Genomic DNA, 27,616 nt, shown 5'->3' with positions numbered 1-27,616 from the left:
AATTTTTATATAATTTTAATTGGTAGACATACACAAATTCATTATTGCCAATACCAGATTGCGTTTTCCTTAATAAATGTTATGACTTAACGTGTCCGTAATAAATGAATTACAAAACGTAAAAATAAATTACATTATGAATAACTGTAACATTATACTTATAATATCAATGGTATAACAGATTCAATGTATCACATCGGTTAATACATTGTACAAATACGAGCGACTATCAACTAAGTTACGTATTAGAAAATTTCATTAACATCAAAAGCCTAAACTATCAATTCCATGCTTATATAAAACTAAGCTGAACTATGAACGTATCACACACAGCGATATCTGAATTTACGTATTCAATGTAAATTTACACTTTGAAAAAATAAAAATAGTTATAAAAACTAAGTTTTCCAAAAACAGAAATGTTTTAAGCTTATCTATAAACATAAAATTAATGATTTTAAATCGAATGACGATTTATTTGATTCGCATTAACAATGGCACTTCCTGACTAAAGAACGTATCACTATGCGCCTGAGGAGCGGCGGCTTTAGGCAAGAAATGAGATTTTAGAAACACATCAGAAATTATAGCTCTTGATTGGGTTCTTCGGCGTCGGCCAATTTAATAAGACCTATAAAGCTCTTCTCGGGCTGCATGAGCGAGTGTCTATTGCCGCCGGTGTTTCTGACGGCGAGCTTGTCGCCGGCGCGCAGGAAGAGAGCGGCGGCAGAGAAGCAGGAGTTCGGCTTCTCGAGGGGCTCAGGGGAGTGCGCGGACTGCGCGCACTGCAGGAGAGTCTCGCGGCCTTCAGTACCACGGTTAGTACGGTGCAGCACCCATGATATCACGTCGTGGCTATCCAGATAGTAAATCTGTTATGGGACATAATTTTTATCACATTAGTCTGTTGGTCGTGACAATATTGTAAAACTATTAGTGGTGGAATACCTTCTCTATATTTTTGCGTTTCGTCTAATGTATGAGGTATCACTGGCTATATTACCAGATATATTTATTTATCTTTTGTAATCACACATAAGGTCAACCAATTAGAAAAAAAATCAATTCTAAATCCCCTAGTACTTGAGGAAGGGACAACCCTAACTCTTAATGTTTCTCTAGAAGTTTCTATAACTGACCTGAACATAGACGAGGTAGACACCAGAATGATGCACGTGCACGTGCCCGGCGCGGGTGAGCGTGGGCCGCGGGTGCGGGGAGGCGAGTGTCCACGGCGAGGGGTACCACACGTCGTGCGGCGCGTCGTGGGACACGCTCACCAGACCATTACCTACAATATATTACAATGGTTAATCGGCTGACGACGCATGACGCATTAACGTGTTTGATCAGTTTTTTTTCTGGTTTCAAAGGACAAAGTCATATGCAACAGCTATTTCGTATATTATTAGCGGTTGTGGAGTGGTAATTTTCATCGATAAATATTTCCTTTTTCTTATATAATTGTGTTTACACTTGTGGAGTTGTAGTTCTCACCTTTGTAATGTTCATGAATTTCCGGGTTCAGATGGGACGTGTTACCGTGGAAGTGGGCGGCGATGAATGGTCTCCTGCGTCCTTCCTAAATAATAAAGTTACAAACTTTAACACTTAGAAATTACTTGGACATAAAACTCTATAATTGGACAGTTTTGTGTTAACTTGACATATGGATTGAAGTATGAAATGATGGTTTATTCTTGTTCTATTTATTAGGGCATATGCGATTGTTTTAATACTCATACCTCGTCTTCGCTGTTTCTTGCAGTTCTTGTGACCGTGTGTAGAGACATCTTGTCAGCTATGGATGAATCTGTGCTTGATATGAACTTTTTCATTTTGCGACTGTAACAAAAAGCCTAATGTTTTATTGATTTTATGGCTTTAATTACACTTAACATGTATCTTTTTATTTTAGAAGTAAATATATTTTGCTATGTCGTAACAGACCTTGATTTGTAAGTTGTGTGTAAGATTTATGTTGTAATATGACCTATATTGTGAACACGTGGGGAATATTAGTCATATTGTCCCTGTTTCTACATCAAAATAAATCTTGTTATTGTTGTCTGAAACAAAATCATTTATTTTCTTGTCGAAATCAAAAATGTTCTACGTTGTAAGAACTTCAAGGTAAATGGAATATTTTTTTAACAACTAGTATTTATATAATTTGAAAATTAATTTTAATTTCATACGCTTTAATAGCTTAAAAAGAAAATTTTAATTAAATTGATTTATAAAATTTTCTCGTGAATTAAAAATATATAGTTCTCTTTGTGAACTGGTATTTTACGTTACCTTTATTAAATGGACGCAATGAAAAAATATGCTCTGAGAGAGATTTTAACTTATGATATTAATCTCTTTGAAAACGGAGCGAGCGCTGGGTTATTAAAAATTGCTTCGCTTCACTAGAAAGAGGGAAAATATAATTCAATTTATATTTATAAAAGGCTTATATTGAAATACAACGTCCTTTCATCGTTATTAATAAGGTAAATATAAAGGAAATTTTTATTTTTAATCCAGGAGAAAGAAAACGTAAAATCTGGTCACAGTAAAAATTCTTATCATAAACATTTTTTAAAAAATATAGTATTTCTTTGACTTTCTCTTCTAGGGCAACATAATCTGTATTCCATAAAAAGATTTTATTTTTATGTTTTAGACCAATTTTTAAAACTAAAATGTTGTTCTTTATAAAACTTTTTCTAACCTTAAAAATCAAGTTTGGCTTTTATTCCATTTCTTCCAGTTTATAATTAATAATGTTAAGTATTCCTAATGAGTTTTTTTTTTCAAAAGTTTTAAGTCAAAAAGTCAAAGTAATTTGAGACAAGAATATCAATATAAAAGAGCCATTAATATAATCGAGGTAGGCAGTAAGGCCTAACCGCCAACATTAAATTAATTTGGCTAAATTTTCATGGATAAAAATATCCATAGAACCTATTCGGTAAGAGATTTAGTCCAGTTTCCCAGTGGTTTATTATGATAAATGTTCTAAGTTGGTGGATAAATAACTTTCATATGATTACTTATGTCACTAACGTTGTAATTTTAGTACTTATTTCTCAAGTTGGTTATGATTACATTTTCTATTGTCATTTTTAAACTAAACTGTTTATTGTCGTTATTAATATTATTATTTCGCTGTGTATAAAATAATTGCGTAATAGATGAGGTAAATGCGTAACGTAAATAATTATTTACTAGGGAAAGGGAGAGTAAGCTGTTATACCTCTGTAGACATACCTAATCTTTGACGACAGATTATTAAAAGCTGTGTTTTGTTTTATTCTTACTTTGACGCAAACATTACATCTATGGTTACAAGTATATTTGCTTATAATTTTCCTTAGCAATAAAGGGATCGGTAAATTCCAGTGCTTATAATACATTTTATACGTATTGATATTTCACACACGTAGATAATATTTATAGCAAACATCGCCGTGTGTAATATTGTAATCCAACACTTGATGACACTTGGAAACCAGATACTTGTGGTCGCATACCTTAGGTAAGGATTACACACGAGTGTTAACATTTAAAAAAAATTCTATTTAGAGCACCTATGACTAAACTATCGCAAAACAGTTGTACGGTTGTCGATTGTTTCGAAGCTAACTCGACTTCAAATCGAGTAGTATGCGCACCTCTAAAGCGCGACTAAACAGTCGTGCGATAGTTTAGTTTTAGGTGTGCGTATGCCTTTAGTCTGTATATTGGTTAATGTTGCCAGTAGAAGGGTTTACTAACTTCATGGGATTGTATACTTTTGTTTTGTAAAAATGAACTTGCTAATATGACATGTCAATTTGACATATGTCAAACTAAATGACAGATCACTAGCGCCCCCTGTCATTGTTGAAATATAGTGAAGAGATGCTTTTCTTACAGCAGCTGTCATGTCACATCTTTTTTGTTATTTTTATACCCATGCAGTAGAATTAATCGCAATAGCATCGCATCTAGTAATTCTTGTAAGACTAACTATATTATAAATATTACTCAGTATAATGTCGCCATGTAGTTTGAATAAGGTCGATCGATAGTACGTTCACCTGATATCCTCTATTTGTACATTGCATTATAAATTTCCTTTGTCTCTTACTCTACCTTACAGCTATGCTTCTGTGATGGATGTACAGCGTGCAAAAAAAATAGTTTTGATGTGTCGTTAGAGGTAAAGAATGAACGTGTATTTACATTCGTTAATGACTGTTTTTTGAGGTTTATAGGCAGTAAAGATGACTGAAACGCCATTTTTATTATGTTGTTTGAAGCTCTTTTGTAATACATTTTCTTAATTTGGATTCTAATTAGGTCATTGGAGTTGTTGCGAATTTGTTAAGCTTTAGATTTATAACTATTAACTCTCCGATGTTAATCTTTACTTTTTTTCAATAAATATCAGCATCACTTCCTTTTTACTTGTACTACTATTATAATAGATATAAAAACTAAGTACTCACCGGTCGTCTGACTTGGAGATGATCTTCGGCACCGGCATTTCAGCGATGGCGTCCGCCGCTGCATCAGGGAACACGCTGCGCTTCACTCGGACCTCTTCTGTTGCTGCTTTAGTTGGTATCTTCATTGTTGGTAAATCTGGTACGAATTAGATGATACCGAGTACAAAATAACAATATAGACAAGATAGAACACGCAATTGTTTTACTTTTTAGTGCATTCGTTTTAAACTATTTTGAAGTCGGTATTATTTTCTTTGAATTTCAGTTTTACATTTTAAAACAAAAAAAAATTCATCAATCTCTAGTAGTCAATTTGACAAAACAAAAAAGAACCGTGGCGGAAGTTTTGAGCTGCCGTTTGCTGCAAGTTACATGTGTACTTACCAATGTCGGTAAGCTCAGGGTTCTCGTTGAGCAGACGCTTCATCTCCGTGATGTTGAAGATTGGGATCTGCCTTTTCTTGTCTGCAGGTACAACCGCGTCCGTGAAGTCCTCGGGCTTTAGGCGCACCATGTTCGTTGTCCCAATCTAAGATAACAATTATTTTAGTTATCTAATTTCAACAGAAATTCTATCAAACCGATTAACAAAAATATTATAGTACAGGCTTTATTATAAAACTACTTATTAAAAATTTAATTCCTATAAAGATATGTTTTTAATTTACAAAAGAAAATCCGAGACTTAATGTAATTAAGATAATTAGTTCTGAGGCAGAGACACGAATTAAAAGCAAAACAAAACACGTCGAAATGCTGTCGACTAAATTATAATTAAATGTCTTTTGCAAAAAGTATCATGGTTTAAAAGGCAAACAGACTAAAAATCGTCTGTCCTAAGCACATGCGAAAGGAAAATAAATGGGACGAAACGAAAAGTGTAAATGTGGTAAAGAGAACTAAAAACTGAAGATAATGGAGCACATTTCACGAAATTATTTTTATCTTAGCTATATTCAATTGCTAATTCCTAGATCTTAAATTTATTTTCACGCGAGAGAAGCCATACAAATAGATGGAAAATACAAATGGCGCAGCAGAGAATTCGATAGTTTGCAAATAGATTTGTTTAGCACGTGATATCACAAATTGAATGCCCGCCTGCATACGTATGCAAACGTAACGTCCAAACCGCATTTGCGTCATCCCGCAATTCAATCTATGATTCGCCATTGAATAACCACAAACAGAAACCAGGTGTCCCACATTCTATTTTCAGATTCGATAACTTCTCAATGAATCAACATTGAATATGAGAAAAGATTTGTATTTCAGTATGTTTGTGACGAACAAACTCAAAAACTACTGACTTTTTTTCTGAATTTTATTCAACATTAGACTAGTACATCATCTCTGAGTAACTTAGGATTGAAAACAGAAAAAATAATCTTCCGCCCAAGCAATATATTAATCTAATCCATAGCCACTTTTACAAATAGAACTCAGAGTCGTAAAATTTTTAAATATCCAGCAGTTTCAACCTTGACGTCTTTTGAATCGGAAAAAAGCTGAATGAATTGTAAACATAAAAGATTTTTTTCTAATAACCGTACGTAAATATATGTTGTAGTTAGTTAATTATATTTTAAATTAAACTCAACGTATGATAGGAAGTAATGTGTTTATACTTTGCTATATTTTATCTTATCAAACAGGTCAAATAGAAATAAACACAGATTCAATTATAAATTGAAATTATTATTTCGTGTTAGGATTCTGCCAATGTAATCCCTATTTTGCAATTATTATATCATTCACAGAAATATGTCAAGGAGCGATATTTTTCAAAACGTCTCTTTTAAAACTAAATTAAATTGCTGCGTTCATTATTTTCTTTATGAAGCAATTATGACGTCGAAGATGAGAATATTAAAGAGTAGCTATTGCTTGATACTTCGTACGCGTGAAATTAAAAAATATAGTGTACTGAATGTTGCTTTTAAATAGTGCCAGATTTTTTTAAATAGACCCAGTAGTTTTTGGGTAATTTCAACACATACAAAAATACAAATATTTTCTCTTTATAATAGTTCAGATGATATAAAGTTACGATTGTAACCATTGTTAACAGTGGTAGAGTCCGCTTTAACATCTTCGCACTACAGGGCCGGCTCGCCCGGTGTAATACCACGACCACACAGAAAACAGGCGTGAAGTGGAAGCAATTCCGCGTTTCGTCTGATGAGTGTGGTGCCGGAGGCCTAATTTTAGTCCCTTTCCCTTTCCACGCCTTCTTGAGAGGAAAGGATGGGAAGGAAAATATCCTCTTTATGTGCGTCTCCTCCTCCGTCGGATAAGGGTAGGCAACGCATCTGCAATTGCGAATGTTTATGGACAGCGGTCGCTTTCCATCTTGGTGGATTCAGGTGGCCGATTGCTCGTTTGCCACTTTATGTTATAAAAAAAAATATTATTTAGAATCTTTACCTTGGGGCCTTGTTTATAATAATCGGGATACCAGTCCCCGCTCTCGGCGTCTTCATCTCCGTCATACATGTCCTCGTCGTCAGCCATCTGCGCGTCATCCTCGAGCACCGTCAGACCGTGCAGCTTGTTCAGCGGAGAATAGATCCCCTTCTTTTCAGACTCTTTGATTTCATCACTTTTATCAGTCGCTACAGTTATATCTTCAACTAAGTTGCCATCTTGATCCTCGTCTGCGTATATCTGTGAAAAAAAAAATCTATATATATACTCCAAATTATTATAATAAAGCGTAATCACAAAGTTGTTTGTTACCTAACATGTCAGAAATTGCAGCATATTTTTGAATAATTCTCTTTTAAATAAAAAGCCCTAAACTTATTTAACGCTTTAGGCTTTATATTATCACGCCATTAAACTTATGGCGTAAATGTTTTGGATAAAAACTCTAATGTGGGAAAGAGACCATAAGTTGCTGTCAACATCAAGAAAGAAAGATTTCTAAGGTTTGTCATGTCATGTGATGTAATTTTGACATTTGCTATTGATAATTTGACAAATGTAAACAATAAAATATTTTTTTTACAATTTCATGCGGATGAAGCCGCACGGGAACAGCTAGTATAAACTAAAATATGAATAAAAATATGCGATAGTTTTAAATGTAAAACTGCCTTAGTTTAACTATTGGCTATACAAATAGTAATAAAAGATTATATTAAATAACAAATTATCTTAAATTTTAACTAATTATTAATCTGTTAATTTAAAAGCCCTTCAGACATTAATTAATAGAAAATAAACAAAGGATAATGATAAATGTAAAATTTAATTAAAATTTTAAATTATAAGATTATTTCGGACGTTTGTTATTTAATTGCGTTCATTATTAACTGTAAAGTAACCTAAAATGTATAATGATGTGGCTTATGTAACTTTGTGCGTAATATGCAAATATGTAAAAATAAACAAATTATTTATTATCAACAAAAAGCTGACCCGATCCTTATACATTATGCAGAATCACGGCCGAAGTACACAGGTAAACAGATCCCCGAGAGTTATGTTCAAAGAGACAAAATAAGTTGAATAGGATTATTTTGGATTAAATAAAAATTTATCTCGACTTATATTACTATACAGTAATATTTAAAAGTAAAAAAGCATTAACAAAAGAATAATTTAGTCGTAAAATGACACGACGTACCTGAAGTACAAAGAAAAAGAAAACGTAACAAAAAACATGCGAATTCATTAACATGTCTAAAGTACGTACTGGATACGCGTTGTAACATAAATCTCAGGGAACTCTTATGCAGTCAGTACGTCTTAATGGCAACATAGCAATTAGATCTATCCTTTCATGTCCATCAACACAACAAAGTATGTCATCGAGGTATAAAGGTATCGAATAAAGAAATATGAGAGTATGCTTCGTCAGTAACTAACAATGGAGGTTCAAAACAAGATCTGGAATATGATATACTTGTTTACGAAGACGGTGTACCTAATATTTTTATCAAATGTCGTAGGTAATATTTTTATTGTCCAGTTATGCTTGGTTGCTGAGGTTTTCATTTATTTTATCACTAGCTTACGCCCGCGACTCCGTCCGCGTATTAAAATAAACAAATGAAAGTACGTGTGCTTCCACATTATGTTCTAAATCTATGCCAAATTTCATCCAGATCCGTTCAGCCTTTTATGCTACAAACTCTAACAAACATCCATCTAAACTTTTGCATTTATAACATTAGTATGATTAACTAGTGATTCATTAATGTTAGGTTAAATTAAATTTAATGGGTTATAACTCAAGTTACATAGTTCGGAAACGCATTGCAAGAATTCATTTAACTTAACCAAAAACACAACCGAATGGTTAAACGAGTCTGGGAAACTGGCCATTAGTGACGCAACTTTGATAACAAAAATTATTACAGAAATACGAATAACAAATTTAAAATTTCTTACGACACAATTACGCCAACTTTCGTGTTCATTTTGGTATCAACAAAGCATTAGAAAAAATTCGAATAATCGTTAAAAATTCAGTAATGCTCTTAAGGAACGCATTAGGCATAACTAATGTTTTTTTTTTCAATGAAATCTTAAAAGAAAAAACAAAATGAAAGATGTTAAATACAGTGTTCATCTGCGCTAGCTCAGATGGTAGAACGCTCGCTTAGCATGCGAGAGGTAGCAGGATCGATACCCGGCGCCTCGAAAACTTTCACCAAAAAAAAAATAGTGTTCAAGAAGACAGACGTATCAATTAAATTGATTTTAAAAATACTAAACCGACGCAAATAACACCTATTAACATCACATGCGTGGTAGGTAATTTTGCTTTCTTCTCTCTAAAATTTGAAGCCACAAGAATTACCCAAAAAAGTTATATTAGGGCTGTCACTTGCTTTAATACTTGTCTGAATATAACATTTGAATTAGTGCTTAAAATAGAGTACATCGTTGGTGCCTTAATGTTCCGTAAATAAAATAAAATAATGTGTTGTAATAATTATTACAACACATTATCATTATTTACATTTATCATTATCGTTCAGGTGACTTAAGAAACTGCATCTAATCATAAATCCTAAACTCAAAATTATAGTAAAAGTTGAAAATCCAACATTTTAATATCTTTTGGATATCACATCGGCATCGAACCATTCAAAAATGTATTAAATCCGTTGGAAAGTTTATATACATACTTTTTTAAACTAATGAAAAAATATTTTTGCAATAAACATCTGCAGCCCTAATAAATTCCTCAGTGTCCAGGTTAAAGCCCAGCAGGCATAAAACGATTTGTTTTAAAAATAAATCTGTAACCGTTTCATTTGATAGCAATCCGGAGCGAGGCTGAACTTTTATGTTCCGAGCACACTTTATTGAATTTATTATTGAATAGAAAGAACATTTATTACGGACGCGTGTAAAAATCAAACGATAGAACGCTTTTCGCTTTGTTTGCACGAGATTATTGCCTCTTAAATGTACATTCTTCATTTTTATTGATATCTCGAAAAACTCAAACACTCGGTTGTTTATCGATTTGTTTAAAAGGTCGAAGGATAATCTATATGCGAAACTTTTATCTGTTAATATGACAATTATCGTAAGAGAGGTATTTTTGTCACATAATTAACGCCATTTAAAATTACCTTATCTTTTGTTTCTTGTGTTAAGGACGTAAGTCTCTTATGGTCGATTACTTTAACACAACAAATCTGCCACATCATAAGCAAGTTTGAATTTGTACAAACAAACAAGGTAATCATTTCTCCGTATATAGATTACTCATTGAATGTTCGTCGAATTGAGATAGCGTTGAATTCAAAGACGTATACAAACTTTTAACCAATATTTATTTTAATTAATAGTTACTTAAATAAATAAACCATTGCGTTTGATAGGATAAACACAAACTTTACTGTATTAAATTGCAAGAAAACTTACTTTATTTGACAAGAAATTAAAATAAGCAATTCTTTTTTTTTTCTGTAATATAACGACAAAGAAATACTTTCCGTCGAGGAATTAGGCAATCGAGTCCCCAATAATGAATTTCCCCAGCGAGACGAGAATCCGATAAGATTGAGACGACGGGATTAATCTTACAAATAAACGTTTCTATAACGAGTTCGGAAACGTAGAACAAAAGCATGTTACAATATATATTCGTAATCTGTTTGGAAAGTCTAATTTGGTTGTGACAGCCGGCACGTTACAAGTCTATTTCTCAAACTAAAGTGTGCAGTGATACGAACATTTAGACTGGCCATACCTTTTAAAATTCAAAATTAATAGTTGTGTCTAAAAATTAAAGATATAGTTACGAAACTATTTATACTATTATGTATTGTTACTTATAATTTTAAATTGTAATTAATTCTAGGAGTGCATATATAGTTGTTTATAACAATAAATTTGCCATATTAAATTTATATTTCTTTACAACACGTTTTTAGGAATCAAACTGTACCAGTGATATGAAATCAATTAGTGATCAGTATCCCAACACGACATTTACCCATATATTATTGACCACAAAAGCCATTTAACTTTGACTAAAAGCATAAAAAACGACATTCATTTTGAAATTGCATGTCAGTCAAAGTGACGGCGATATATGATTACTTGTCACATCTTTTAGCCCCATTTGGAAAACATCTGCCACTTCTCATATTAAATATCTCTGTGCAATACGCCCACGTCTTTTCGAAGCGTTAAAAGTAACGTATGCTGTTTCTCATGAAGTTAAATTTTTAATATTACGGATATAGCAAGTACAGTTAGATTTGGTCAAAGCAATAAATAAAGCATATTTTCTTAATTGATAGCTTAAAAAATTATAACCTTTGCAAAATATGGCTATGATATCTCTGGTAATGGAAGTAAGAACTTTTTTTTCATATAGAAGAGAACTCGGAAACGAGCAGCGAGAACACCCAAATGTTCATCTAAGCCCATTGACATCTAGAAGGAACCCAGAGGAACTGTAGGTGCGTTGCCGGCTTTAAGGTGGTGATAAGCTCGCTACCTACCGCTAACTGTGGGGTTATGTGTATAAACGGATTACAGTCCGTACTAGTTATAAATAAGAATTTGTATACTTGTGTCATAAACTCAAAAACAAACTGGGCTGATATCAAAAGGTAGTGCACCACTGTGTTATATTATCCTCAGAAACACAGGATTAATACAAAATATTTATAAAATAAATGTCCTCCCACGCAATACTGGGACGGACCGCTGGTCACATTTCGACGATGTGGAAATGCTGCAGGCATTTCTTACGAATTCAAGTGCGGTATTTGAAATGGTTTATTTTTAAAGATGTGCAAACTTTTCGATAAGATTTGTTTTTCAATCTCGATTATTGATGCATTGATATACGCAAAGTGCATATGCTAATATATTTAACTCGTATTTGTATGCAGTAATAATTTATTGTAGTTTCGAATCTCAAAATAAAAACTGTCGAAAGTTTTTAACAAAGTAATAAATAGGTCAAATGTGCTTCTCTATTGAAAAAAAATGTGTGTTTTAAAAAAACAAAAGAAAAAATTGCCGCAAGAAAAAAAAAAACAATAATAGAGTCGATATACAGATTTGTCAGTTTCGTCTCATACATATTAAAAACCAGGGTATATTCTAATAAACATTTTCGATGTGTTTTCCATAATTTATTCCTCATCTCGGAATTACAAAACAATCATGAGATTTAATTTATATACTTTTACCAAATACTTAGCACAACCGCAACTCTCAACATTTTATTATACGCATACTAAAGCAAATTTAATGTGCATGTTTTGATAAATGATTGCTTATATTCGGGTGCGAGTATTAAATGCAAATAAAACGATTGACGCGCGTCGTATCCATCGACGGCTGTTCGATAAGTTATTCGCGATCGCGTTCGGCTGTTTGAGTTTTTTATTTACAGTCCATTTCGAGATTTATACGATTCTTTTGCTTCGATGAACAATCGATGTGTAAATAAACTCATTTGGACCATTATCAAGTACAGAGACAGACTTAGGAGTATTTTAAAGGCGGATATTTTTACTTGAATGATTTTGAAATTGACTTTTAATTATTACACATACCGTTTTAATAATACTTGTTCGTTTTGATAGTTTTAGAGCTGTTTTAATATTTTAATCTTAAATAGTATTGTAAGAATTTAGAATGCACATTTCTTCAGTTGTTATTGGACTTATATTCACTCCTTATTTCGTATAGATTGTAGTTGCGTTACAATGTACATGTTTGATTATTGAGTACGGCCCTGGACGTCGGCCACTAAATCACAGTTTACAACCGTCACTCTTTGTTTTTTCGGGCCACTGCGTTCGGGATCAATGAACTAAGATCAAAATATTTATATATATGTTTGGCGAATACATAACTCGTTTCAGTTGTGACCTGTTTACAGTTTGAAAATACGAGGAAATATTGAGAAATGACCCGTGTTAGTGAAACGATCTCGAGGTAGTGAGTAAATGGATTGGAGGCAATTTGCTGGTCGTTAGGGCTAGACGACCTGGAAAAGAGATTAGCGCGACCTATCAGAGCGACTGTAATTTAATGGGAGCAGGGACTTGGGATACTTTTTAATCTTTACTAAAGCAGTAAAATGTTAATATGACTTGTTATAAATCAAAGTAATTTATCATGGGCATCACCAGGGAGGGGAGAATAAGGCGGGGCAGCCCCGAAAGAATCTAAAGATGTAAAAAGTATATGCAAATCACTTCAAGTACAACATTACTAATGGTAATTGCCCCCTCCCCTTCCTAAAGCTTTTTTTTATAATATGAGGTGGCAAAAGAGCAAGCGGCCACCTGAATCCACCGAAATGGAAAGCGACCACTGCCCATAAACATTCGCAATTGCAGGAAGTTCCCGTCTTTGAAACATATAGAGATAGCTGGACTTCATGCATTAAAACTACTTCAGGTAATTCGACTTTTGCGTTAAATACGCCTTAAAATGCTTTAATTATCTCTGCAAATCCTCGTAAAATATCTACTCTTCGTATTTCTGATTTCTGGCAAATTGGTAACCGACCCAATTTTCACCGAATTGATTTACTGGGTCAGCACAAACTTCATTAAGCATCAAATTGGGTTATGATACCTTTTAAATTTATTTTTGCATCAAATAAGAATTCCGAGTATCCGCATTTGAAGGAGAACTGTTTAAATAGACGCCGTTTTAAATTGATTGGAAAACTATTTATTGATTGGAAAATTACTGAAATAAAAGCTGCAGTATTAGACCTTTGCGCTCACTCCTACACTCCGCTTCGCGAACTGCTTCAAATATATTTCATTGTAAAGTAATACACATTGGGATTGTGCATTTAATTGAATAATCTTTATTGTAATAAAAAATAATTAAAACTCAAGTGCCAATACGAAGCCTCGAGTAAAGTTTTTGTTAACGTATTTAAATTGAATTGAAATTGGAGTTAAGTTCTTTTATAAATTGACATGAATTACAATGTCAGTGAGCTAGTCCGGTTACAAACATGAAAAGGAACATTCCGATGAAGCATAATAAAATAACGTTTAATTAATCAGGTCAACAGAAAAATGTACATTCAAGGTAAAGAGAGTAAATAAAACTAAATAAAAAATATGCAGTTCATAGAATGCATTTTGACATTTAACCTAAAATTAACTTTGCCATTACAGAGGCAATATTTCTTGTATAAATAGCGACGGCTGACATTTCCTTCCTAATATTTAACCTCATTTTACATCATGATGGACGTTACAATTGATTTAGCATTAGTTAAAATGAGAATTTAGAAAAAACTTTATAATTTTACAGCTGACGTTATGTAGAAAAACTAAAGAATAAAAAAGACGCAGACGTAACGATGTTAATACTTCTATTATCGACTTTTATTCATATTACTACTTCTACTATTCTTGTTACAGAATCGTACATACATAGTCTAAGGATCTCTCTAGTTGGACTTTACAACCTAAAACTTTTACATTGGAAAATTCCACCTAGAAAATTGGTTAGTTGATGACTCTGTTTACCTTAAAGTCCTAAAATGTAATCACGTTGTAAACAGGCGCAGCTGGTCCGCGCTGGGCCAACGCCAATCCGGTTACCGATATTATAAAGATTCTGAATGAAACATGGATGTATGCCAGAAATCACTGGCCAATGTTTATTTCATTTAATTTGTTTTAAAATTCACCAGTATTTATATAAAGTACTCGGAAAATGTTACATGTTTATAGTTAAATAGTAAACATTGACTCATATATCAAGAGAAAGCCGTGGTGATAGCCGTCGTCGGAGAGTTTGGGACGCACCTAAATCGTCTTTTTACACATAACCTCTTCTACTAAATTAATTAACGGCCGAATTTTATGTACCAATGTAAGATTTTAAAATTAAAATTATGCACAAAATTCAGTTTCACAACTATTTGATATATTAATAGGTTTTACAAACACGACTGAAGCAAGTCTAGTCATTCGAAGCCATATTAGGCTATCTGTCTGGGTGCAGTCTAAAACCTAATTACATTTAAATCAATAGATTCATATGGAATATTAAGTTAAAATAAAAAATAAAATGGTCACGAATAACATAAAATGTATGAGAAATTATTAGAATATTCGTATAATAAAATTGTTAAAAACACAAACGCGTGGGTGTCACCAATGGTAACGAAAACCGGAATGTTTTATTACTCAGAAATAATAACATTGTGAGAAACGATGTATTGGAAAATAATAAAGTTCTTGTAACACAAAAGTCGGTAATAATACACTTGAGAGGTACCTTACTCGTAGAAATTACAGCAAACAGAAAGTTAACTCATGTCTAATTAGTTTTAGGTTATGTTTTTTTTTCCTTTAATAATAAAAAATTAAAAAAAAGATATATCAATGATGCAATAAGATACAAAATTACGTTTGATTTAGTGATGTCAAAGGAGTTACTCGTCTTGAAATGATACATTCGCTTATATTCAATACGTAATATATTCAAGGAGATTAGTACGTGTCGTCTGTAGGAATGACTTATAGGACTTTCATAATACCTCCGCAAGTCGGCAGTCAGAACACGTCGCCGGCAGACGATCCTTCCATTCCTCTCCAACGAATAATTTATCGAGATATTTCTGAATGAGAAACGTGGATATTCGATTAATCGATACCATAATTAAAAACTTTTATGTTTTATCAATGACATACGTGTGAAGAAAATAATGTTTTATGCAACAGGATGCATGACTGCATATATTTCTTCATTTTAATTATAAATCTACATACGTGTTTAAACTTGTGTTTTTAAGAACTTGTAGAATTGGTTACCACTACCACGGCTTCTAGAACCAGATACACACGACATTTAAATCAAGTAGGGCCATATTTTGTATGATACTTATCTATTAGGAACTTTAGTTGTTAGAAAATGTGTTTAGCTCTCTGTAAGAAATTAATTCCGGATTTTGTCAACAAAAAATATTAGTAACCAATAAAAATAGGATATTTAATATGGCTGTAAATAAACTTATTCTATTCATAGTGATATATCTCACTTATTTTGATTTAACAGTACCTGGTGATAGCTAATTGTCTTTTTCTTTTCAATAGCGAAAAAACTTATTTCCAGATCTTCTTCACACAATTCTTTTAGCTCTACTTCCTTCGTTACGTTATTTTTAATGATATTATCTCCCGAGCTTAATATTGTTAAATTCCACGTCACGTCAAATTAAATAAGTTGTCTGTTAACTGAATTTAAAATGAGACAAGCTTGTTTACTATACTTAGACTGAATCCATTACATGCGGGTTCTGAACTTTAATCTCGTTCAATAAAGCTGAAATAACTTGACGCACTAAGCACTAAAGTTATGAAGCCTTCATACTCTGTTGAATACAACTTAATAGGGCTTTGATGTCGGCTTCAGGCGCTCGTCACTTTATTTAGAAATTATTTAAGCATATAATTCACTAATATATATAACTATGTCGCCCTAAATTAACGTTCGGTTTTAAGCATTGTTGAATAATAATTTAGCAAAACGTGTATAAACAATAGTAGGCTCTACTAAATTTGTAAGAGCACGTTTTAACAATTGTCTTTGGAATAATCTGCGCAGTTATGAATAGTTTTCTTTGTAACAAATCATTTTTACCTGCTAGTTGTAAATTTGTATGATTTCACTGTTATTAAACTAAGAGCTAGTTGCTAACAGAGATTGATTTTAAATGTTATTTAAGAAATTAAATTATATGAGTCAAATGTTAATGAATAAGTAACTTATCAACTATAACCACACGGTGCACATAGTACACACTAATTGGCGGAACTGACGTGTTCTCGGAACGCGATCGACCGCAGCCAAATAATCCTCTTTGCGTTTACTGGAGGCAAACATAATGAGTAAGCCGATAAATATATTAGGACAAAACACTGGTGAAAATTTAATACAAATAAAATTACAAATCCGTCGTATTGTATATGTATTCAAACAGACTGTTGTATTATTTTACTGATATCAATAGTATTGTAAATGAGGATACAGATGCGTTGTTGAATAAAAATAATTATGCAGCTAATTATAGAACTCATGAATTGAATGAACCTACAGATCTCGCCAAAATAAGTCGTGGATAACATTTTGTTTGTTTAGAGATTGTACTCTCGTTTACCAGTAGACTATACACATGCGATCTTTTGGTCCGCATGGGAAAAGCAGATTAGTGTACCTGCTCGCATATCAGCTTCATATCAGCAAAAAGGTGCGATTTGCGAAAATCTGGACAGTTCTCGGTGCGTCGACTTTCCTAGTCACAGTACCTCGTGTTGAGCCGTAAGCTGCTAATTCAGTTGTTGACTCGAGAGCCGATTTAAAGGAATCTAGTGTCAATGCAATCTTTTATTGCTGAGGAATTCAAAAACAAATGCGAATCTTTGTCTTTGAACTTCACCGTAACGAATGTTACCACGTCATGTATCAATAAATAAACAAAGCCTGAAAGTAACTCTCTTTATGCCATTTAAGTGCTCTCGCCCACTCTTAGTTCTCGATGACATTTTAACGAGCACTTCCAAGGCCTACTAAGGTATACGAAAATAAGTTGTAAATAACATTGAAAGCTTGATTGCAAAAAGCGTCAATTTACTGCGCAATAAAACTTTTAATCCTTCCTCGCGTTCTGCTATAAAACTTTCAGTTATTCTCGTACATTTTATTACCATTGACAAATTCCGACTTCAAAACAAAATTATTGGCTAAAATCTTCTTTAAATCGGTAGTTTTTCTTTTAAATCGACTTCTACTTTTGTAATGTTGGCAGTATGTTTGTATTAAAAGTAGATGGCGCCAGTTTTTTTTTTATAAACAATTTAGAAATTGATTTAAATCCATTTTTCGTGTTTTTTTCCATGTTATATTTATTAAATGGTTTTAAAAAATAAAGCAATATTTCTGTACGCAATATGTTTAAATAATGTTTTAATTATTGTCCTTGTAATTAAGCAGTGACATTAATACAGATAATATAAATACTGCATTTATAAGAAATCGCATTTATAAACAAACCAATTAACAATTAACCCAAGAGGTTAATTGTATTTCCATTAACTTCGTTAATGTATTACTATGCCATTAAAATAATTACAAAATGCTTCATATGTATGTATATATATGGAAATGGTAACTTAAACGTCCAAAGTCCACGTCTCAAAGCTTTGTTCTATTAAACGCTTTCTTAGAACTGAAATAACAAATCAAAATATAAGCTACAAGTCACCAGGTTAATTACAAAGGAATAGCCATTGTACCGAACGTGGCCTTAAGTATAGAGTTACTTGGCAGAATGTAAACAAAGTTAATGTAAACATTATAAGTCATTCCTACAGCGAACTACCTGAAATAGGTATCTAGTATTGAAGCGACCCTATCGCTAGTGATGTGAAATTTACAGTTAAAGGTTTATCGATATTTAAATTACCGATACATTCCAAATATCTTTTACTTTTAAGCTGTAAGGCTTAAAAAGACTAAAATTTCGTTACCTAAGTTTATTTTTTTAGTTTGTCACACACCAAAGTTGTCCATTTTCTACATTTATTTAAACACTAGCTTTCACCCGCAACTCCGTCGTTTGGAATAAAAAAAAACCAGCCAACAGTAAGTAGCCTTCCAGACAAGCCTCATCTAATTTCATCGACATCAATTTAGTAGTTTAAGCTACAAATCTAAACAAACAGCCATACAATTATTAATCTAAACTTTCGTATTTATATGTGTAAGATTTAAAGTTACATTGGATGAAATATTGACTGAATTATTTTTAAAAATGTTTACGTTAAAAGAGTAACAGCACTATTTAGAGTAGAGACTTCTCGTCTTTCATCGAAGTTCCTAACAATCCACGGTGTCTATTACGTAGAGAAACGTGCTCTGCTTATTTTGTACTATAATTAAAAATAACAACGTTGGTAAAAGGTAGAAACACTCTTTGAGTATTCATGACATAGTAAAATTACATAAATGACAATATTATCAAGGACTTTACGTGAACAATTTTAGGTTATAAAATTTTCCAAAAACGAAAATCGTTAGTTTAACAGGCTGTCAAAATGGAATCGTGACTAAACTACGAATGAATAATAACCTTAACTATCTCATTAACCACATGTTTTATTATTAAACTATTAAACAGTTTGAAAAGGTGCGTCACAATAAATTACTTTTTTTAATTATGACACTATTTGTACATAGATGGCGTACAGGTGCATTCAAATGACGCAAATCAACAAGGAGCAAACCTTGTGTAACCCAGTTATGGTCCCAAAATAGAAGGAACGCATTTGCGGAATGTCAGAATCAGTCGAGTATTGGATATTATTGCCTGCCAACCTGCCGCGCAATACGTACCCGAGTATTTATTATTTGCTTTACGACCCCTACACATTGAAGTTGGAATTTTGATTAAAATGAGATATTTTAGCATCTATTTGTAACCATTTTATTACTTGATAGCATGTCAGTTTCACATTATATACATGCCAACTATTCTTTTATGTAAAAAAAGATATTTACGTGACCATCGCTACACGATAACTTGGTTTGTAGTTTTCTGCTGTCATATGTTGTGTATGGTCAAACAAGGATGCGTAGCCAGAAGCTAGTATACCTGGGAAGTCTATTGGTAATAAAATATTCATATTTGATAAATCAAGTACCAGTATAATCAAGCATAGTTACCCTTACTAATATTAAGTGAATAATCACCTTTTCAGTATATAAAGTCGGTGTATTGAGGTCAGTGCGTACAGTCATGCGCGGTCTATTCGTTCCTCCTAGGACCGAATATGTAAGCGGCTTAATACGCTCTGATTAATGTGGATAGGACGATGCATTCAGTAATTAACGTTCGGTGAGCTCAGGGGCCTATTCCTGGAAGACACAATTGTAACGCCGACACGACCTTTGCATGTCTTTAAATACACTAACGCGTTACCGTAAAATTCCGCGTAACACTTGTAGTGTAACATAGTTTAGTCTCTATTTTTTACAAAAGTAATGAGAGAGATGACATAATATTTTCTTACCAGTTTTCCTGAGATGAAAACCCAACGGAAAAAAGTCGTGTATTACTCAAAGCTTGTTAAAACTTTATTTTTGAGTAAAAATATTTCAGTCAAGTCCGGTAAAGCCTTAATTAAAACGGGACCAAGCGTTTACCGTACGCGGTAATTGTCAACAGACACGATCCAATTTATTCTGAGTTTTTAAAAGTCATACATCACGTTTCAGCTTTCAGTTCACTTTAATTGTATACCATTTTAAGCTTTATTGTGTTAAAAATATGTGAAATAAGAGTGAAAATTGTACACACTCAAATGCTGTTTTTCTACCGGTGTTAGATAAATTGCATTAGTGATGCGGGCAGGGGTCATTGTCCAGTGTAATTAGGAGTGACTATGACCACTTCTGTTGGACACATTGTCGAGTCACACATGTAGGCGCTGCGACTGCAATTGTCATCTCACAGGTCACGAACTCGATTTCAACTCCTACGCATTATCTTTTCTTACGCATACGCGTTTGTAATTTTCACATTACACTCAAGGGTAGAAGACTATAGGTGAACAACATTTTCTGTTGCATACTAACATCATCCTCCCTTACTTATCCTATTCCTAAACGGGTGGCGCAATGGATTTTTGTCCTCCAGGTGAATTTATCTTACGTCATCTCAGTCATCACTCCCTCCTTAATCGCAAAATTGTCTTCAAATTCATTGCTATTTAGATGGAAAATATACGACATTTGTTTAGAATTTACTAAGGTTCATGCAAAAAGGACTTTAATTTTTTTTTAATGTGCATAAACAATATGTGGCAATATAATTTACCGTTTATCTCTCCTACAGCATGATACGAGCAGATTAAAATTTCACAAATAGCTCGCAAAGCTGTCAATCCGCAGCACCATATACGGTTGTAGTTAATCCGATTTCGCTGTACGTTCACAAAAATCGATTACACATATCGTTTCGTATAAAGGAATCATAAATTGAATATATTATTACCTCAGCTGCTTCGTAATCCGGGAATAAAATAAATGAAGGAGCTTAAACTAAGATATACAAGGATAAGGCCAATTGCATTCCACACTCCAAACCACAACGCAGTGAAATTATATAGGTACTGGCTTTTGCCCGCGACTAAGTCCGAGTGGAATTTAAAAAAAAAAATCATTGCGATTCGTTCAGCAGTTTAGGCTATAAACACTAACAAAAATCCATCAACCCATTTAATCTTTGGCATTTATAATATCAATAAGAACAAGAAGATAGATATACTGATCATACAGCCAATTTTGGAACAAATGTTTGCCAAATGGTTAGTTTATGACAACGAAACTACATTTCAAGGTCTTTGTCTAATGTCATCGCTCTGTAGCCATATTTTTGGCATATCGCGTTGGTCTCGGAAATATTATCAACATACTTTTTAAAAATAGAATATGTTTATATATTTAATATCAACCAATTTAACCGAAAACAATTTAAAATCAAAGTCTCGCATTTAAATCGACGATCTAACGAAAATATAAATGTGATTCCTCGGGTTTCAAGTGGAATCACAAAATCAAAACAGTGATTACGAAACAAAATGAAATAGGATACAATTGTTTATTGTATGGCCTTAGTCTGAATCCTTGGAAAATGTCAAGGCCCTCCACTAATTCCCCCGCGACTCTCCGAGCACGAAATTGTTTCGTTAATTTTGAAGATGAAACGCGATATTCATTCCAATGAGCGAGAATTAATAATCGAGCAATTTGCTATTTACAATAAAGCTTTCATCAGATCGTGAGATTTTAAACATCCTGTGAAACGGATACGCGGCGAGTATCATTAATTTTTAATAGCCCATCGCCAACCACTCGGTACCACGATATTTAAAACATCATTACGCCACGAAAGAGGTTTACATACTGGCCCTTGTATATTTTTAATCATCTTTAAAACTGACATGTTTATGGTTATCCGTATTTTCGGCCAGCATGTAAACAAATATCATATTTATCTTTTCAGATTCATGTTTATGATACAGTTTAATCTGTTATTATAATTAGTATGTTTATTTAACTTTTGTAAACTAATTACGTTATTTAAAAATATGCTATCAGGTTTTTGGAAATATCTGTAGCTTCTTTAGGTAAGCTATTTATGCTTTAAAGTAAGTATTCGTTTTGTTAAATGTTTTCAAACCGGTAGCTATAAAAGAAAGTTTAATGATATTTACATACGTGCTGTTTGAGCGCTGTTTAAGTTACGTAACAGCAACACCAGTAGGTGTTAGGTGGTCAACAATAAAGTCTCATGGAACGAATATAGACTCGTTCCAAACTGTACAAACGTGGCTGGACCACGGCCAATTTCTCTGTGAATTCATTTCACGACTCCATTGTTATTTCTTGTCGCGTAAGCTTACGACATAATTAGTAATAAAACACCTATTAAAATAGAACTCAAAGAGATTCAATAAGTCGAGAAAAAACGTTATCGTAGGTGTCAAAATTAATTTGTTATAATAATCAATATTAATGAAACTCATGTATACCTTACTAATTGTTTCAAGTCTCTCTCCCTTAGTCTACACTAAATAACTGTAACCATTAAATCACTCTGGGTTGCCAGTTACACGTCCGGTTTGACATATGTTCGCGTCAAATTATTTGCAAATTATGTCGGCTGCTTTGCAACACGAAATTTACATTGAATGATAAACATTAGTAACAAATAAACGTATTTGAACCACACAATGGTAAATTAACAAATAATACCATAATCAAAATACATATATCATTATCATTTGACGTTATGACAAACTTACGTATTTATAGATAGAGGACAAATGAACAAAGTAAATAAAAACAATGTAAACGTACTACATAATACATCTCTATGTTACAACGAACATCAACTCCTGAACACCTGCCTATACTAATATTATAAAGAGGAAAGATTTGCATTTTTGTATATTAATATAACTCAAAAACTACTGAACCGATTTCAAAGATTCTTTTACCGTTGAAAAGCTACGCTAACAGTGAATAACATAGGCTATATTTTTTTATTTATTTTTTATTTTAAGCGGGATAAATCGCTAGCAACAGCTAGTTCACGAATATATTTAATCTGTATATTTGAATAATACATTTTTAATGTTAAATTAGTTTCCACCCAGCTCTCATATTAAGCAATAAACGTTTACATTGATCAATATTATGCCTGTTGTAACAAAAGTCGTAAATATACATTAAACATTGTAACACAAAGCACGTACATGTATGACATTTATATTGTTTCAACCTTGTGGCATCATAGAAAATGTCATAAAAAGTATGCAATATTTATTCCTTGACACTTTATAATAGAAATGGATCGTCTCATAACGAAATAGTTATCAATTGGTTAAAGTAGTTGATTAGTTGAGATTTAATAAAAGAAGTAGACTACAGGAACTAAAGTAACCATCAAATATGCGTGTAAAAATTAATTCAACGGCCTAATTACTGATTACAAAAACAGCGATCTCTAAGATAAGGTTTAATTGGGATAGGTTTTATATTTACTGTGACCTATATTTAACGCATGTTCGTCCATAATGAAAGTCTGGCTATAACGTGAAACATTGTATAACAACTTAACAGCCTACTGCTCGTGTATTCTTTCAAAGGAGAAACACAAAGGCTAGCTTAAGGGTAAAATTAGACGTATAACATAATAGCCGTATCGTATATCTTTTATCTTTCATCGCTGGTTTGAGGTCGCGGTTTATTTTAGCAATACAAAAAAGGTAACATAACCTCACGATCTTCACCTAAAAGGGTGGATAGAGTTTTAGATAATAGAATTAAATGGAAAAGTAAATTTAATTATTGGTTTAAAAAGCGCTGCAACACACGTTTATAATCCATCGTAAGTATTTCTGCCAGATTGTACAATCTAAACATGTATTGTTATCCATTTAATCATTCAATATTTGAGCGGCCCGCATCTTCAACGGCTTCAATTCACGAAGTGTAACACAAAATCGATGGAAACCAGTTTCAATCGACACAACACAAGTATATTGAATATTACAAGATAACAAAAGCAAGAATGGTGAGATGACAGCATAATGGCTTCGATACTTCCGATCTAATCTCAGTCAACTTGTAACTTTAAATCCCTTTCGCGGATTATGGTACAAAAAATCATTACAAAACAAACATCTGTTTGTAGACCTTTATACTTTAGATACTGTTTTGCACCTGTTTAGTTCAAAAAACCTGGGATTTCCAGTATTTTGTAAATATTATTACTTTTTTTATTCTCTTAGAGAAAACAGGGAAAACACTACGTTTTGTGTTACAACGATAAGTCACGGTAAGACTATGGATAGTCATAGGTATGTGGTTTTTTTTATTTAGACGACTTAACTAAATAGAATATTATTTACAGCAAGAAATTTTAACTACTATTAATATCAGAGTATCATTTAAAGAACTACTTTTTATATCGGTAAAGTTTGAAAATGTAAAACTGTAATATAGGAACAAGGTGCGGTGTATACCTGAGTTTTTTCCATATCTACCTTCTAAGCCATTGTTTGCGCAAAGTCCGCTTTAACAATTGAACCACAAATACAAATGTTTTGTATTATTCATTAGCAGTAGTTTTCTGACCTACTTATTGTACCTGAAAGTGGTTATATTTCTTAGAAATCGCGGAAATCTTTGCTATATATCAGTACCTAACTTTGATTGGTAGTTCTATGTACTGCATTCAATCTAAGAATAGAACCTCTTTACTGAAATGTTAATGAGAAATGTAATATACTACAGTATGTCAGGAAAAGAGACATTGACTTAGAAGAAGTAATGATGGATCGAAGGCAGAAATAATGCATACGCATTTGTCTGCTTTAGAATCAAACTAATCATACTAATATTATAAATGCGAAAATTTAGATAGATGGATGGATGCTTGTTAGAGTTTGTAGCCTAAACGGCTGAAAGGATTTTGATGGAAATGGCCATAGATGTAGAGGATAGTCTGGAAGAACACATAGGCTACTTGCATTTGTTTTTTTTTTTAATTCCGAGCGGACGGAGTCGCGGGCGAAATCTAGTTATAACATAAAATTTAAAAAGAAGCAATTGAAGGAGGAATTTGAAAAACTGATCATAACATGCGACGAAAGTTGTGCAGAATTTCGACAATAACACTACGAAGGCTATGTTTAGTGATTACGTAATGTCTGGTCTCGTGGCGACCGACGGCGGACGGCGGATGAGGAGATTCGTTTTTGTTTACATTTGTAACAGGTTTCCTCCGCGAACCAAACCTGTTCTAAGCTCGGCCTTACGACCCCACGCTTTGTACCTTATCTATACGTCCGATCGCTTATTATTTAATTAAATGGAGCCCACATTAATCGATTTACCCGATTAGACGTTCAAAGTAACTGTCGGACGTGTCTATTAGGCCTGTGGGTGTCCCTTTTCATTAGAGCAAAGGGACGAACTAAAATCGTTACGTCGAAGGAAATAGAATAAATTATTTTTAAGCGAAATATGTTGCTTTAAAGGTATTTAAAACTTTATTTATTTACGATAAATAAATGGGCTAGAACACACAAACATCAGTAAATAATGAACGTAATATTTCTGGATTGCAACCTAAGATTATTTACAGAAAAAAATAGTCTTGGTCTAGGCGCCGATGTCATGACTATTATTACGCAAGAATTAAAGCTATTATTAATTTAACAACCATAATGTTTATAGCACATTGTAGATGTTTAACGAGAAGTCGCCATGCGGAGTCAATTGAAAGTAATTACTGTGCCTGATGATAGAACCTTGGCCGAGACAAGTGCGTTATCTAACAATAAATACTTAGACTGTTACGTAAATTGCGGCCGAGTACGGGCAGAACACGGCTGCCGGCTTGCTTGTCGTTACACCGGCGGACCGGCGCCAATGCTGCACCTAATCTACTGACATTAAAACACCTACCGCGTACATTATCTTTGTTTACCTTTAAATTAAACGCCGCATTCTTCTAAACTGGAATACTGATTATAGTTACTTATTCAGATTCTTACATTATCAATACTTGGCACTTGTTCTGATGTTTTTCATTGCGTTTGAAGTTAAATATATTAAGCAATAAAAATGTCAATGATGTTGTAAACAAGCATATCAATAAATTTTATTCGGCACGTGTCATTTCGTTCTATTTCAACTGCTAGCTGACGTCAGGTCGAAAGTAAACAAGTGGTTAGACTCACCGTGTCCTCGAGATTTTTGAATTCATTGAAGAGTCGATTATTCGAGAGCTTCTGATTGAGCGACATGACGTTAGCGGAAAGCGCGATCACGTTGGCGGTGAGCTGGTCTACCTCTCCCCGTAGACGCCGCAGCTGGATCTCTCGGACCAACGTCAGCGCGACCAGCCACACAGCCAACACACCAAGAGACACTCCGAAAAGAACGCATCTCCTTCGTCCCTTGCAGTTCTTCTCTTCTTTATACTGTCGCTCGTAATCACCACCCACCAAGTTCTTCGTCAAGTCCCTGGCGTCTTTCAACGCGTCCGATTTCGTATACATCGTATCTGGTATCAAGGCGCTATTTTCCATAACAATCCAGACACTGCACTCGCGAATTTTTTAAGAAGCGGATCTTCGTCTAAATAATATCTTATCGCCCCATAATCGGATTCGCGGAAGGTCGGGTCGGAGGGGCTGGTTGAGATGGCGGGCACGTGGCTAGAGGCGTCCAAAAAAGGGAGACACGCGCGCCTCTTGGGACGGTCTACGAACGAGTGAAGCGAGCCGGCGAGTGAGCTGCGCCCGCGCAACACTGCACTCGCCCCCTGACGACACCCTACAAGTGCAGACGCTGCAAAATTCGTACAACTTATTGGTTTCCCATTTCCCATCGAAAAATGAATTTGAAAATTCGCCTTATTGGAGACATTAAACGTTTTCAATATATTCTTATTTATTGATATTGATTCTTATTTATCATTATAATATTTTTTACTAAGTTATGCACGAGTATGTACATAATATATTACGCCACTTTCATAGATTGTGGTAAGACTACGTGTGTTTTAATTTTACGTAATATTTTGCATAAATTTGAATAAAAACGCAATAAAAACACGTTGAAAATTAGTGACGCCATATTGATATCAGGTTTAAGATAACGGAATAGTGTAAATTGCAGGATATGTGGTAAAAAAAATATAATTCTCACTCTAACCGTGAGTTGTCTGCTAAAAAGGCTCGCAAATCATATCTTTATTGAAGTTCTACTGCAATTTCAAAAATTCTATTTTTATATCACACTAGCTTTTGCCCGCGACTCCGTCAGCGGGGAATTAAAAAAAGCAAAAGTGACTAGCCTATGCGTTCTTCCAGACTATCCTCTACATCTATGCCAAATTTCACCGAGATCCGTCCAGCCGTTTGGGCTACAAACTCTATCAAACATCTATCCATCCATCCATCTAAACTTTCGCATTTATAATTAAGAATGCGAAAGAAGTAAGGTTATGATACAAAATACTATATTTTTAGATGTTATGTTTTATAATTTATAAATGACATACTTTTAGAGTTGGTTAAATA

General features: G+C 33.4%; 1 protein-coding gene across 1 annotated transcript; it reads right to left on the bottom strand.

Annotated features, from left to right (window-relative positions):
• On the bottom strand, positions 1 to 26,825 carry LOC106099346. The gene is made up of 8 exons (XM_013277868.1): positions 26,270 to 26,825; positions 6,909 to 7,148; positions 4,866 to 5,010; positions 4,482 to 4,617; positions 1,746 to 1,845; positions 1,498 to 1,582; positions 1,140 to 1,291; positions 1 to 872 (listed from the first exon to the last, which is right to left on the bottom strand). The coding sequence occupies exons 1-8, from the start codon at positions 26,618 to 26,620 to the stop codon at positions 585 to 587; spliced, it is 1,497 nt and encodes a 498-aa protein (XP_013133322.1). The 5' UTR covers positions 26,621 to 26,825; the 3' UTR covers positions 1 to 584.
• Positions 26,826 to 27,616: the final 791 nt, after the last annotated feature.

This window comes from Papilio polytes, unplaced genomic scaffold (assembly GCF_000836215.1).
Source record: "Papilio polytes unplaced genomic scaffold, Ppol_1.0 DF824135.1, whole genome shotgun sequence".
Taxonomy (NCBI): Eukaryota; Metazoa; Arthropoda; class Insecta; order Lepidoptera; family Papilionidae; genus Papilio; species Papilio polytes.
The sequence above is the reverse complement of the archived record's forward strand: the minus strand, read 5'-3'. Positions and strand labels throughout refer to the sequence as shown.